The 14,248-nt window shown below is 38.3% G+C and overlaps 1 protein-coding gene and 4 non-coding genes across 5 annotated transcripts; all 5 read right to left on the bottom strand.

Moving 5' to 3' along the window:
• Window positions 1–3,415: 3,415 nt before the first annotated feature.
• On the bottom strand, window positions 3,416–5,605 carry rps11 (ribosomal protein S11). The gene is made up of 5 exons (XM_053514153.1): window positions 5,530–5,605; window positions 4,505–4,639; window positions 4,232–4,307; window positions 3,894–4,023; window positions 3,416–3,613 (listed from the first exon to the last, which is right to left on the bottom strand). The coding sequence occupies exons 1-5, from the start codon at window positions 5,542–5,544 to the stop codon at window positions 3,490–3,492; spliced, it is 480 nt and encodes a 159-aa protein (XP_053370128.1). The 5' UTR covers window positions 5,545–5,605; the 3' UTR covers window positions 3,416–3,489.
• Window positions 3,723–3,807, bottom strand: LOC128545128 (small nucleolar RNA SNORD35). The gene has a single exon (XR_008365841.1). It is a non-coding gene; the product is annotated as a small nucleolar RNA SNORD35 (small nucleolar RNA).
• Window positions 4,097–4,182, bottom strand: LOC128545127 (small nucleolar RNA SNORD35). The gene has a single exon (XR_008365840.1). It is a non-coding gene; the product is annotated as a small nucleolar RNA SNORD35 (small nucleolar RNA).
• On the bottom strand, window positions 4,387–4,470 carry LOC128545125 (small nucleolar RNA SNORD35). Its single transcript, XR_008365838.1, has one exon. It is a non-coding gene; the product is annotated as a small nucleolar RNA SNORD35 (small nucleolar RNA).
• LOC128545126 (small nucleolar RNA SNORD35) lies at window positions 4,716–4,800 on the bottom strand. Its single transcript, XR_008365839.1, has one exon. It is a non-coding gene; the product is annotated as a small nucleolar RNA SNORD35 (small nucleolar RNA).
• Window positions 5,606–14,248: the final 8,643 nt, after the last annotated feature.

The raw sequence follows: 14,248 nt of genomic DNA, 5'->3' as shown, positions 1-14,248 counted from the left end.
GTTTAGAGCCAGTAAAATTTTGTTTATGTATATGATACTCAGCTAGTAAGAAACACAAATGAATTATGTAATATTTTTCCATCTTCTCTTTTGTGTAGCCAAAAAATCCAAAGTAAACTTTTTTTTAATCTTTAAAACATGAAAAAAAAAAAAAAAACTGGATGAATATTTAATATTAAATTCTGACCAAAAAGTCCCTTTGTATATACACAAGTAAATAAGATTATATTCACCAGAAAACCAACATTTTATAATCGTTATTTAGTTTGGTAATTTATCTTCAAATTTCTAGACATTTTATCTTTGTCTTTGTTGGATTTGGGGATTAAGGTGATAATTCCTTGTGTCATCGTAGGTGGGAATGCTTTTAAATCTAAACTTACATCTTTGGCAAACATATTGTTTAACTCAGAGGTTAAACCATCACTGCCTGGACTTTTATTATCTTTTTAATTCTTAACAGACAGTAGAAATGCTGAAAGGAAGGTATTGCTATCATAAGTGTGTTTATCTTCTCTTTAAATAATTTTATTAGAAATAAATAATAATTTTACTAAAAAAATTTTTTAAAGAGTAGGCTGAATTGTTGCGAAATCAAGTTATTAGAAAATTTTGAGCAAAAAGATGCTATTTCCTTAGGATTATCGAGAGTTGTATAATTTGCATGAAGACATTTGATTTCAAGAATTCATATAACTGGATGGAAGAAAAATAGGCTGAATTGTGCCTCCCTTAGCTCCCTACATCTTTATAGGTGATCTAATTGATTTTGAAGTTTAAAGTACTAAAGCTTTTAATTCTCAGTTAATGGTTCTTTTAATGAAAACTTGGTTAGTTGTGAAAGAATTTCATCCTCAAATATTATTATTATATATTTTTTTCATTTTGTTACATTACTGATTTTCTTCAGTTAAACAAGGAGAAAACTGAGTTCATTGCATTTGGAAACAAAGATGACGCTCCAAAGGTGAATGCATACCTTCACTCTAGGGGTCAAACAACTAAAAATCAAGTCAAGAATCTTGGGGTGATTCTGGAGACAGACCTTAGTTTCAGTAGTCATGTCGAAGCAGTAACTAAATCAGCATACTATCATCTTAAAAACATTGCAAGAATTAGATGTTTTGTTTCCAATCAAGACTTGGAGAAACTTGTCCATGCCTTTTATCACCAGCAGGGTGGATTATTGTAATGGTCTCAGAAGAAGAGATCAGATGTGCTAAAACATTAGTCCCATTTAAATCTAGACTTAAAACTCATCTGTTCAGCTGTGCATTTATTAAATGAGCACTGTGCTACGTCCGAACTGACTTTATTTTGATTCTAAATCATATTTTAAGTAGTTTTAAAAGTGCCACCACAAACTGTGTTTATTTTTATTTTAAATTAAATTTAAATAATGTTTAAAGGTTTAGTGCTATTATTTTCTATTTGGTTTTATGATTATTTTCTTCTCTTTAATGTAAAGCACTTTGAATTACCATTTTTTATGAAATGTGCTATACAAATAAACTCACCTTGCCTTGCCTACTTACAAATTTTCTAACGAAATTGACCTATTTTGTATTTTAAAAGCTCCCAATTATTTCCATAAGCTTTTTGTGAGGATGCACGGTGTCTTGGTTAACACTGTCGCCTTGCACCTCCAGTGTCTGGGTTTGATTCCAGGCCAGGTTCGGTTCCCACCTCTGTGTGCATGGAGTTGCATGTTCTCCCCGTGCCTGGTGGGTTTCCTCCAGGTACTCCAGTTTCCTCCCACAGTCTAAAGACGATTCTTTAGCTTTGAGTCAAATCATTTTGTTCGGTTGATCAGTACGAGTTGACTAGCTTTTCTGGCTTTTTACCAGATGAGTCGGTTCATTTCGCTCAGCTGATCAGTCACGCTTTTGATTAGGTGTCGCTTCATGTGTGTCTCTTCTTACCCTGACACGCCCATCGCTCTGCAAAAGGGTCAATATGAGCTCATAAGACCACATGACCTTTTTCCATTACTCCAAAGACCAATCTTTATGCTCCCTAGCAAGCTGAAGCCTAATGAGTGGGTTTGTTCCAGACACACAAGCTGTTTGGTTTTTAGAAGTCTTTGGTCAACAAAAGAGGTCGAAGCAATTATGTTGTTTGGAAACAGTTTGGATTCGAAGAAGTGGACGTGGATCAAAAACATATAAGGTGCAAGATTTGCTACACGGTTGTGTCGGCACCGGTTGGTAACATCACAAATCTTTTAAAAAATTCAAAATATAAACACAGACCGACATATGACCAACTAATAAGGAAACAAAAAGAACAACCCCCACAACATCCTCTGCAACAGAGTCATCAGATGCCATTGCATACTTTTTAGCCAAAGTCATGTGCGCTATTAGCACGGTTAAGAACAAAGGATTCAGGAAAATGATAAATACTCTGGACAAGCGTTATGCTTTGCCATCTCAACACCTTTAATAATTTATTTATAATTTATATTTTATTTATTTTTATTGCTTGTTATTTAAAGATTGCATAAGTGCACTACATTGTTGATCTTGTTTGCCTTAATCTGTTTTAAGGAGAATTCACTGTTCTGTTCAATAAATGAAACATATTTCCAAAGTCAATGAGTAATCAGCAATTTTGCTTTTAATAAACCCAATTCTTTGACAAAATTGTTTAAGTCTGAATGTGATACGAGGTGCCCATACCTTGTCTTGATCACCAATTTAAGTAGTTATGCTTTCTTTATAAGAGCAGCTATTAAGCATCTCTGAGCCATGTGTGCTTACTGCAAATGTAGCAGAAAGTATTGCTGCAATTATTGGTGCATTGGTACATAATAGGCTAATTTGAATGTGATTTTTGTGATCAGTGGCCAAAAATCGAAGACACCAAGAGGTGATCAAGAAACCAGAAATTTTTGTGCATGTCAAACACTTCTAATTACTACCATATTAAACAACTTCTAAGACCTTAGTCTTAAAACCAAGAGTTTAGCACTATCCTTTCATGTTTTATATAGCACAGTTTTTAACTCTATTTGTCATCGTAGTCATTTTCTTTGCTTGATGCAAGCTTCTAAATAGATCAATCTCAAGCCATGACTTCATTTGGCCAGTCAGCAATCACTGTTGTGGATTAGCCATTCCTTGCATATAGTGCATTACCAGTGTCATTCACTACCATTGTCACTTAATGTTTGGGAATGCTAAATCACAAATTATGTTAAAACAGTTAAGCAAAGTTAACTGTCCTTGTTTTATGTTTTGTTGACAAGTCTTTATCTCAAGCGGATTAACTAGTGATCATGCAGTCTTTAATGAGGATCACGTTACTGATCATATTGGATTAATCAATGTTGTATCAAACAATTTCGATAATTTTAAAGTTACCCAAACCGTTCCTGCGAACTGAGATTAAAAAGAAAAACTTCACACAGATGTAAAGAACAGATTTAATATCTCCTCCAAATGTCATGACATTACAGCAGTATCCAGAATTCTTCAGCAAACAGCTTTAAAACTTCTGGAACTGTTTCTTGGCTCCTGCTGCTTTGGTGACCTTCAGCACATTGAACCTTACAGTCTTGCTGAGGGGTCTGCACTCTCCAACAGTGACGATGTCGCCCACAGTCACATCCCTGCAGTAAAACAAGCAGAATATTAAACCCTGAACGAGGAAGGCGATGCTAAGACCCGTTCATTAAAACATGTCCTAAAATATCAACACAAGACTGGTCATATTTATAAAAAGCTGCATCAGTAAAGCCATTAGGCAATGTCGTCAGAGCCTTAAAGACTTGGAAGACCATCGTGAGAAAAAACATCATGTGCAGCTTAGTTCAGAAACAAGATCAGCTTTAAATTCAATATAATTCAAACTATTATAAAGGTTGATGAGATCTCGGATTAATCCTTCACCTGAAGCAGGGAGAGAGGTGGACCGACATGTTCTTGTGCCTCTTCTCAAAACGGTTGTACTTGCGGATGTAGTGCAGATAGTCACGCCTGATGACGATGGTCCTCTGCATCTTCATCTTGGTCACCACACCTGTAAACATTTAACTGTCAAGCAATCGACTAAAATCGATCAACAGTGTAAAAATGTGAACAGTAGAGGAGGTCCAGATGCATCAGTACTGCCATAAGGCAATGTCGTCAAAGCCCATACGGACTTGGAAGACCATCGTGAGAAAAGACATCATTTGCAACCCAGTGAACACCACAAACAAGTAAAAGATCAGGCAAAAGCAACCTACCAGACAGAATACGGCCTCTGATGGAAACGTCGCCGGTAAAGGGGCATTTTTTATCAATGTAAGTGCCATCAATAGCCTGTGAATGAAATTTTGCTGTTAAAACTAAAGCATGTAAAATAATTCTAAAAAGTTGTACATCCAAGATTTTTTTTTTATTAACTGCATCAGCATAGCCATAAGGCATTATCCTCAGAACCACAAAGCTCAGAAGACCATCGTGAGAAAAGACATCACCTGCAGTTTTTTTTTTTTTAAACTAAATTTTTAACTCACCTCTCTGGGGGTTTTGAAGCCCAAGCCAACATTTCTGTGGTAACGTGGGAGCTTCTCTTTTGCACCTGCTTCACCGACCAACACTCGCTTTTTGTTCTGGAAGATGGTAGGCTGCTTCTGATAAGACCTCTCGTTCTGTCGGGAAATTAAACATTGTGTTAGACGATGCAGGTCAAGTATGCACATACAACCAAGATTTTTTTTTTTTTAAACAACTGCATCAGCATAGCCATAAGGCATTATCCTCAGAACCACAAAAGCTCAGAAGACCATCGTGAGAAAAGACATCATTTGCAGTTGATTCTAAACATGACCTACTGAAAATCTGATCAATGTTAGGCAAACTGGACTTTCAGAATATAGACTTTTAAATAACAGGGAAAACATTTTTCATCTTTAAGTGTGCATACAAGCAAGCATGTCACATTGATCTTGCTTGTGAGTGCACAAAGATTATTTTGAAAAATATTAAGGTTTAACACACTTCACTCACATTGCTCCAATTGAAACCAACTAGACTAGCAATTTAAGCTTTTCAACAAAAAAAAACTGATCCAGGAGAATCAACTGTCCTGTAGATCTTTTGTATTTCCAGTAGCCAACACAGATGTACAATCCCGTGAATTTGAGATATTATTCAAAGCCATGTGCTATTGAGAGACTTTAGCCAACTCGAAACCACAACTAGGGCTGTGTTTAAGCCTTTGCCCATAATACGAAACACTCCCCAAAGCAAAAAACATAAGTACAAAAACCTTTAACAACATTTAAACTGAAATATTTCTTACAAAGTAAAAGGTCTGTCCTGCTCCAAGTAACACGCTTTATCGACTCGCGCGGCCCTGGCTTCCGTTGCGCACGCGACCAGAAATATCCCATAAAATCAACAGGCGGTATCACAAAACGACCAAGTTTACACACACACCGGTTTTCTAAACTAATATACATCAGAAAATGTGATAACCGACTAAAACATATCGCTAAATAACCGCGTTATATGTACCACGCCGTTTGGCTGAACGTACCTGAGTGTCCGCCATCTTTGCCAGCAGAGTCGTAAAGGGAACTACCCATGCGCGAGACAGACGGAAGAGCGGTTTAACCGGAAGTGACGCACACTAAAGGCGGCCCTTTTAGCTCAAATGACTTTAGTCTGCGGATAGACACCTTTTTTTTTCTCTTCTTTTTATATATATATTTTTGTTATTGTATGTATTTATTTATTTAGTGTAATCTTTTGTTTTTGTTATCTACTGCTCCTTTTATCCTGCCTAGCTATGTAAATATTTGTGTTGTATAGTGTGTTATTGTTTTTAGGATAAGGATTTAAAATCTTACTAAACGTCATTATGAAAGCATACACAAATAAATACATTTGTATTAATTGAAAAATATTTCTATATATAACAGTCTCCGGGGGGTGGCACGGTGGTGTGGTGGTTAGCACTGTCGTCTTGCATCTCTAGGGTCCCGGTTCGATTCTCGTCTCTGTGTACATGGTGTTTGCATGTTCTCCCTGTGCTTGGTGGGTTTCCTCTGGGTACTCTGGTTTTCTCCCACAGTCCAAAGATATGCAGGTTAGGCTAATTGGCGTTCCCAAATTGCCCATAGTGTGTGAATGAGTGTATTCAATTAAATTTTATTTGTATTGCGCTTTTAACAGTTGTCATTGTAACAAAGCAGCTTTACTGTTCATAGTCCCTGATGAACAAGCCGAGGGTGACAGTGGCAAGGAAAAACTCCCTGAGATGGCAATAGGAAGAAACCTTGAGAGGAACCGGACTCAACAGGGAACCCATCCTCATTTGGGTAAAACAGAGAGCAGGATTTGATCTGCATTCATACCGTGTGTTAGGTAGCAGGCAGTTCAGCATAACAGTTGATTAGTAATTCATTTAAAATTCATTTTTATAAATTTGTTGTTGTGGTTATTTCTATTTCATTAGTTAAGCATTACGCATTAAGTTTCGTATGATAATCGTATGTTGCACTGTGACATCATTTCATGTCTATCACGTCTATCATGCACAGTAGTAGTTGTTAGGATACGGAAGTTGTGGAGAACACAAGCTTTTGACCGTAATACTGTAATCAAAAGGATACAGCAAATAGGTTGTTGTAACGATAACGTAAGACCGTAAGCTACAAGATACAGCAAGTGTTATAACCACAGTGGATTTATGCAAGAAACTATAAGAACTGTTGAACTTTGATGTTGAAAATAAAACAAGAGACAAAGAACTCAGCGGACGTCCGAGTCATGAGTAACCAAGTGTAACAAGAAAGATACTTCTTACGTCAGAATACTTAAAGATACGTCAGAACTTGTCTAAAAGCGCTATACAAATAAAATTGAATTGAATTGAATTGAACTTGTGAATAACATGTTGTTCAAGTGAAGATAAGTGAGTTAAGAGTATATCTTACCTGCATGTGAACGTGGACTAAAGAACGCTCGTGCGATATAAAAAAAAACACGCAGTGACTGTCGACAAGCAACTGAAACCGAAAGCGAAAAGAGGACTTGCCTGCCTTAAAAACTCACTATGGCAGACGGCGAAGATAAGGCCTTGTTCACACGAGCGTTAAAATCGAGCGTTTTTTTTGCGTTCGTAGTGTCCGGTGAGCGCGATCAAGCGGCGAGTGATTTGTACACACAGGAGTCAATGAGAGTGTTCACACAGGCTTTGGTGACGTGCGTTTGTCCGGCTGCGCGTTTATACGGCATTAAAAAAACGTTGCATGCAGCTTTTTCATGGCGTTCAAAACCCAATGAACGCAAGGAAACCGCTTCTAGTTCGTTTTCTGCGCGTTCATTTTACGCATTTTAATCCAGTTCCCGACACACTGCCCCCACAAGTTAACACACAAACTAAAATTTGGGCTGCAGGCTGACGTTAGACAGAGACAAACGAACGCAGGTGTAGAAGTCAATCAAGCGCCACTACAAAATGCCACATAAATGTGTAGGACGTTCAGAGCACGTTCGTTTATCCAAAAACTTAACGCCCGTGTGAACAAGGCCTAATGATGCTGTCACCGAATCTGAGCATGTGATGGCGCTCGACGACAAAGACTCCGCAGACGAGATTCACAAAATGAAGAACGGGGTCAAATGACTGCATTATCAGACGAAATAGAGTTGCTTATGTACAATGCCTACAACGTGCTTGATGTTGAAACTAAGTACTATACGGACTACAAAGGGCTGCTACAAGACTTTGCTAAAAGCAATAGAGACGTGCGATTGTGCCTAAACGAAGACGAACGAGAACATGATCTGCAAAACTTGTATAGGTTGTATACAATGGTACAATGGTATACTTGTATGGAATTCGCAAAAAAGATAGAGTCGTGGATTGTGGACACTAAGAACCGCTTTAAGTCGTCTCAAACATTCGACGACGAAGTTTCACCAATGGACAGCGCATCAATGGTGTCGTCTAAGACGCTTGCTTCTAACAAGCACGGAAGCGTAGCGACAGCGGCATCCAAAAGGTCCTTAACATCTACAGCGTCCTCAGCATGCCTAAAAAAGGCAGAAGTTAACAGAGCAGTCTTGTTGGCTAAAGCAGCAACCTTAGACCAACAGCGGGCGTTAGAAAAAAAGGAAGCACAATTAAAGACATATAAATGAAGGAAGCACAATTAAGGTCACAATTAAAGGCAGAACAAAAAACTAAAGAAGCACACCTAAAGGCTAAAATGGAAAGACTGATAATCGAAACGGAGCTCGTAAAGGCTAATGCTGAAATAAAAGCGTATCAGGGTTGTAAAGAACGACAAAGTCCCACAAGACAGAGTGTGGTCATCGAACCGAGTGGTACACATGTCACCAAATCAGAATATGATGAATATCACGAGCACAGTGCGTCAACGGAATATCTAAGACTGCCATCACCTCGCGAGGCAGCCCGTTCAAGTGTGCCTGTAAGTGTCAGACCTAAAATGAAAACATTCACTACAAATCTTTTAGGTTAAGCTTTATGTTTTTTTTTTAAGCATAACGTGGTCCCCATGGTCCTAGAACCAATTTGAGATCTGGAATATACCTTCCAGGTATGGATAACGTGTTAACAGGTTCTTACTACAGTTCTAGCAATTTCAAATCTATTTAGTTGTATTCCTGCTTAGTACAGTGCTTATTTCGACCAGCCCGAGAAATTCGGTCAAAAAACTTCTTTAAGTTTTTTTTGTTTTAAATGTGGTTTGCCATTGCACTAATAAAGCGGATACTGTGTTATCTGTGAGATCATACAGTTGCTCTTCAGAACTTTGACATGTTAAAATGCCTAGGGCATCACTCACTTAGATAATGATACTCCTCCAGCTTTTCCAATCAGCTGCTCATGGTGCAGAACGCCCTGGTCCCAGGACAACTCCAGGTGGCAGCTTTTGCATCACTATTTCTGGATTTAGAACAAGTTGTTCATAGTGAATGGGCAGACAGCTCCCCTCTGCCGCAGCTAGGCATTGTTCATACATGACCTCCACTGCACGGTTCCATTTCACTAGACAGTCCCGGTAACTTGTCAGATCTTCAGACTGTGATGCATTCAGACAGATATTACAGAAATGCTTGCAAAGAATCAAAGGCAATTTTCTTTACCTCAGCGCGATGTTCCTTTGTTCTATGGAGACCCTCTTGAGTTCACGGCTTTTATGAGGGCGTTTAAACACGTCGTTGAAACCAGAGCTGATAGTAATGCGGATAAGCTGTACTTTCTCGAGCAGTATACTAGAGGAGAGCCTAGAGATCTCATAAAAAAATGCCAGCATATGCCAGATTATCTTGGTTATGCAGAAGCAATAAGACTGTTACAGGATAAGTTTGAAAATAAACAAAAAAATCGCAACAACGCTGATGCAAAAGGCATTCAAATGGCCGGAAATAAAGTCAGAGGACGGAAAGTCGTTAAGCGCCTTCTCCCTGTTTCTGGTAACCTGTCACAATACTATGGCAAACATTGAATACATGGATGAGTTAGATAATTCTACCAACATGAAGATTACTAATTCGAAACTGCCCTATGAAAGTAAAAAATGGAGGAGCCATGCATATGAGTACGAGGAGCGCAGTCAGACAAGAGTCAAGTTTGTGCAGCTGGTGGAATTCGTAGATCGACAAGCAAAAGGAATATCAAACCCACTCGTTGGAGACCTGGACGTTCCGACTAGTGATAAGAAACACTGTAATAAATTTCTTTAAGGATCCAAGCTAAAAAAGAAAGGAAAAAGAGGTAGCAGCCTTGCAACCGGCGTAAAACATCATAAAGACTTGATTATAGCAATGAGTAATGGTGCATTAGTTATCAGTGCTTTCACTAAACCTTGTGCATTCTGCAAGAAACGTCATATCTTAGATGAATGCTACCAGTTCAACGCTAAGACATATAAAGACAAATTGGACTTCTTGAGAAAGAATGGATTTTGCTTTGGATGTTTAGTAAAAGGACATTTCAGGGTGTACCCTGCCTCGTGCTTTAAGCCTCCTGGGATAGGCTCCAGGTCCCCGCGACCCTGAATACAGGATAAAGCGGTATAGAAGATGCGTGAGTGAGTAAGTCTCCATGGGTATACGGTGTCTTAGTGGTTAGCATTTCCACCCTGCACTTCCTGGGTCTGGGGTTGATTCCTGTTTGCATGTTCTCCCTGTGCCTGGTGGGTTTTCTCCTGGTACTCTGGTTTGCTCCCACAGTCCAAAGACATGCAGATTAGATTAATTGGCATTTCCAAAATTGCCCATAGTGTGTGATCTACATAGTGTAACTGTTATGGAGGCAAAAAGGTGGGCCCTACTTAATATTAGAGAAGTGGTCATAATGTCATGGCTGATCAGTGTATTTATACACATAACAGTCTCTAGGGCAGCAAAGTGGCTTAGTTGTTAGCACCTCCAGGGTTGAGGGTTTGATTCCTGCATTGGGTCTGTGTGCATGGAGTTTGCACGTTCTTCCTGTGCTTGGTGGGTTTCCTCCAGGTACTCCGGTTTCCCTCCACAGTCCAAGAACATGCATGTGGTTCCCAAATTGCTTGCATTGTGTGAATGTCAATCGGGCGTCAATAAGACTTAAGGCACAAGGCAGGGTACACCTCGACAGGGTGCCAGTCCATCGCATTGCACCACGGGGGGTGGATTTGTCTGAGTGATATTTTCTCGGTACACTTTGGGCCCCTGCCACAGCCTACCTGAGTATTGTTGCTGGGCCGTCCATCCCTTTATGACCACAGGATAATGAACTATGTCACAAAGTTAAACTGGTTTCTTGAACTTGACAATGAGTTCACTGTACTCACATGACCCCCACAATCACCACATCTCAATCCAATAGAGCACCTTTGGAATGTGGTGGAATGGGAGATTCACATCATGAATGTGAAGCTGAAAGATCAGCAGCAAAATATTTAAGGGGTATTTCCAGCACCTTGTTGCCATTTCAGATGGCAACTGGGCTGGGGTCCAACCTGGTACCTAATGAAATAGTCAGTAACTGTATATTATTTCTATTATTTAGACCTTTGGGTTCAGTAATAGGTCACGCACTATTTTGACTGAGGCCTGGTGGTAGGTTTTGGTGGTACATTTCTGATGTATTGCATTTTAATATGCATTGTGTTTAATCACGGCATGAAGAAATGTAGGTTCAAAGCCTCACAAAGAAATGATATAGCTCACTTTGCAAAAAAGTAGTTGGTTATTTACTTTGTGTGCCTAAGAAAAAATTTTGTGTTTATAAGATTTAGCAGTAAATCAATGTATATATCCTTACAATATATACAATTTTTATTTACTGGCCAGAGTACCGTCTGTGCTTTGAAATAACACTGGTCAGAAATGCTGGATGCTCTTTGGATACCATACCAAACTTCCTGTCAGATTAAACCAGTTTGGACATTTATCTTGGACCCCTCAAGGTATTTCCAGTGATAGATCTATCACTGTAAAATTTTGGTGTAAATTCCAGATCAGCGGTTGAAACACTTGTATAAGTCCACTTGGCGTCAACCGGCATTTTTTCATTTTCTGATGCTTAATGTAAAAAAATTATACATTGCACTGTTCCCACATAAATGACTGATTATCTGTGCAGGTTTTTATGTGTTAATGATACAGTGAGATGATGTACTTGAATTGAGTGAATTTTTTTGCACTCATTACACTAATGTAATGGAATAGGGAAGCCACCAGGGGACGCCGTGCAACAATTGATAGTGAATGTGGAAAGTCTGCCCCAAGCACAGCATTCTATCATATATCATGATGCCTGGAAATTGAGATCTAATAGCATCTGGGGTTTTAAATTACTGTCTGGTCGCTATCCGATTTAATCTTCCCTGAAGAAACAAACATCGCCATTGCGATTTGGTCACCTATGGCGTTGACCAAATTTATAGTAATTACTAATGCTTTTGTTTAAAAAAAGAACCAAAATATACAATATTATAATACTACTTATTACTGTATATAGTTCATTAGATGCGATAACTTCTTTTGGGTTCGTCCACATTTCTGTTGTTGAAGAAATGTAGCATCTGGATCTTTTTAGCTTTGACATCTGTACTGGAGTTCTTTCTGGTAATCACTGACCCTGTATATCTTACAAAACGAGATCTTATACAGTAACTGAATAAGCATGGAATTTAAGATGAAGATCAAATCTCTTGTTTGGTTATTGAGAGCTTTTTACGTCTCATTTTCTTAGGATTTTAATCCAGTTTAGCAAAATGAATATTATGTTTCAGTACTGTTAAAGTGATATTGATAATAATAAAACATTTATACCGAACATACTTTGAAAAAACTTAATTTGTAAATATAAAAGGGTAAGGTATCTTATCAGTCTTTTTGACCTTCTTAGATCTATTACATAAAATGGAAAAATGAAATTTTTTTTATTTTTTGGAGACTGTAAAAATAAATACAACGCAAAGATATAAAAGTTAACTTGTGCATGACTTGGAGCATTGCATGAGAATATTGGCTAATATTAACTTGTGCAAAGTTGTGTAAAGTGTGTAAACTTCACATGATTGTCATCATCCAAACTGCTGTCCTATGTGAACTCTACTTTCATTTTAAAGTCTTTGGTGACACTTTACCTACTTTTCTTCTTCATAGAAACCTGTTTGCTCTTGTGCCTCTTTCTTTTTAACTTTGTGTCAGCTGAGTTACTTACATCATAATAATAACAGTAGTAGTAGTAGTAGTAGTAGTAATAATAATAATAATAATAATAATAACCTCTAGTCACATGACTACCCAGCAGAAGTTTTTTGTTTTTTGGTATTGGGTTATTTTTTGAAAGATAGAATTAGGCCACTTTAATAAAGATGATGCTGAACTAACATTAACCACATGATACTGAGATAACATTAATTCGTTCATCTTTTATACCACTTATCCTGTAGAGGGTTGCGGGAGCATGGAGCCTATCCTAGGAGATTTAGGGCACAAGGCAGGATACACCCTGGACAGGGTGCCAATCCATCGCAGAGCACAAACACACACACACACACACGCACGCACACCATGGACATCTGCATGTTAATGTGGTGACCAGTTCATGTGTGAAAATAATTCCTCATGCCTCCAAAACCACTGTTTTACAATTTTATATGCAATCAGAGTAGAAAAAAACACCATAGGTGTGATAACCAGGTCATTCAGTACATTCAGGTCATCAGCTGAGCACATAACATTTCTGAGCCTAAATGGTAATTTTATTTATTTATTTATTTTCGGTCAGGTTATACATTTGATAATAATCTGAAAGAGGATTCATTAGAGCAAACTGGCTTCTGAAATGTACAGTATAAAGGTGAGCGATATCATTAGTTCTGTGTCATGCCAACATTAGAGCATCCTGAGACCATTTATGTGTGCGGTTGCTTCTCAGTCAAGAGAGCGGACTGACTCACAACACAGCCATGAATAAAGAATGGTCCAAAAACATCCTCCAAGAAAAACTTCTCCCAACCATTTAAGAACAGTTTGTTGACGAAGAATGCCTTTTCAATTAGCATGATGGAGCTCCTTTCCATGAGGCAAAAGTCATAACTCAGTGGCTCTGGAACAAAACATTTAATTTTGGGGGCTATGGCCAGGAAACTCCCCAGACCTTAATCCCATTGAGAACTTCTTGTGGTCGATCCTCAAGAGGTAGGTGGACAAACAAAACCTCACAAATTCTGACAAATTCAAGCATTGATTATGCAAGAATGAGGTTCCACCAGTTAGGATGTGGATCAGAAGTTGATTGACAGACAGCATGCCAGGGCGACTTGCAGAGGTCTTGAAAAAGAAAGGCCAACACTGCAAATATTGACAAGGCATTGGACTGCTGATCGGAAGGTCCCAGGTTCAAACCCAACTACCACCAAGTTGCTACTGTCAGGCCCTTGAGGAAGGCCCTTAACCTTCTTAACTGCTCAGATAAAAAAAAAAAAAAAAACAGAAATAAAAACATGCTTAAATGTAAATGTAATTGTCCATGAAAGCCTTTGACACTTACGAAATGCTTGTAATTATACTTCAGTATACCATAGTATCACCTGACTAAAGCAAGATTTTGTGGAAATTAATCTCTGTGTCATTCTCAAAGCTTTTGGCCACGGCTATGCAGTATGGGTGTGATGGGTTGTTTTTGTTTTTAAAGTACTTATTTATTTATTTGTTCTATTTACCATTTTCTGCTTACACTTCAGAAGTAGAGAGATAGAGTTTAACTCTATATAACATAAAAT

This window comes from Clarias gariepinus, chromosome 16 (genome assembly GCF_024256425.1).
Source record: "Clarias gariepinus isolate MV-2021 ecotype Netherlands chromosome 16, CGAR_prim_01v2, whole genome shotgun sequence".
NCBI classification, from domain to species: Eukaryota; Metazoa; Chordata; class Actinopteri; order Siluriformes; family Clariidae; genus Clarias; species Clarias gariepinus.
Note: the sequence above shows the minus strand (reverse complement) of the source record. Positions and strands in the feature narration are given on the sequence as shown.

Excerpts from the sequence above, each read along its gene's own strand:
- rps11 (XM_053514153.1), bottom strand. Across the intron at positions 4,308-4,504 it reads GCTTCAAAACCCCCAGAGAG|GCTATTGATGGCACTTACAT; the intron begins GTGAGTTAAAAA and ends TTTCATTCACAG. Across the intron at positions 3,614-3,893 it reads CACCTCTCTCCCTGCTTCAG|GGATGTGACTGTGGGCGACA; the intron begins GTGAAGGATTAA and ends GTTTTACTGCAG.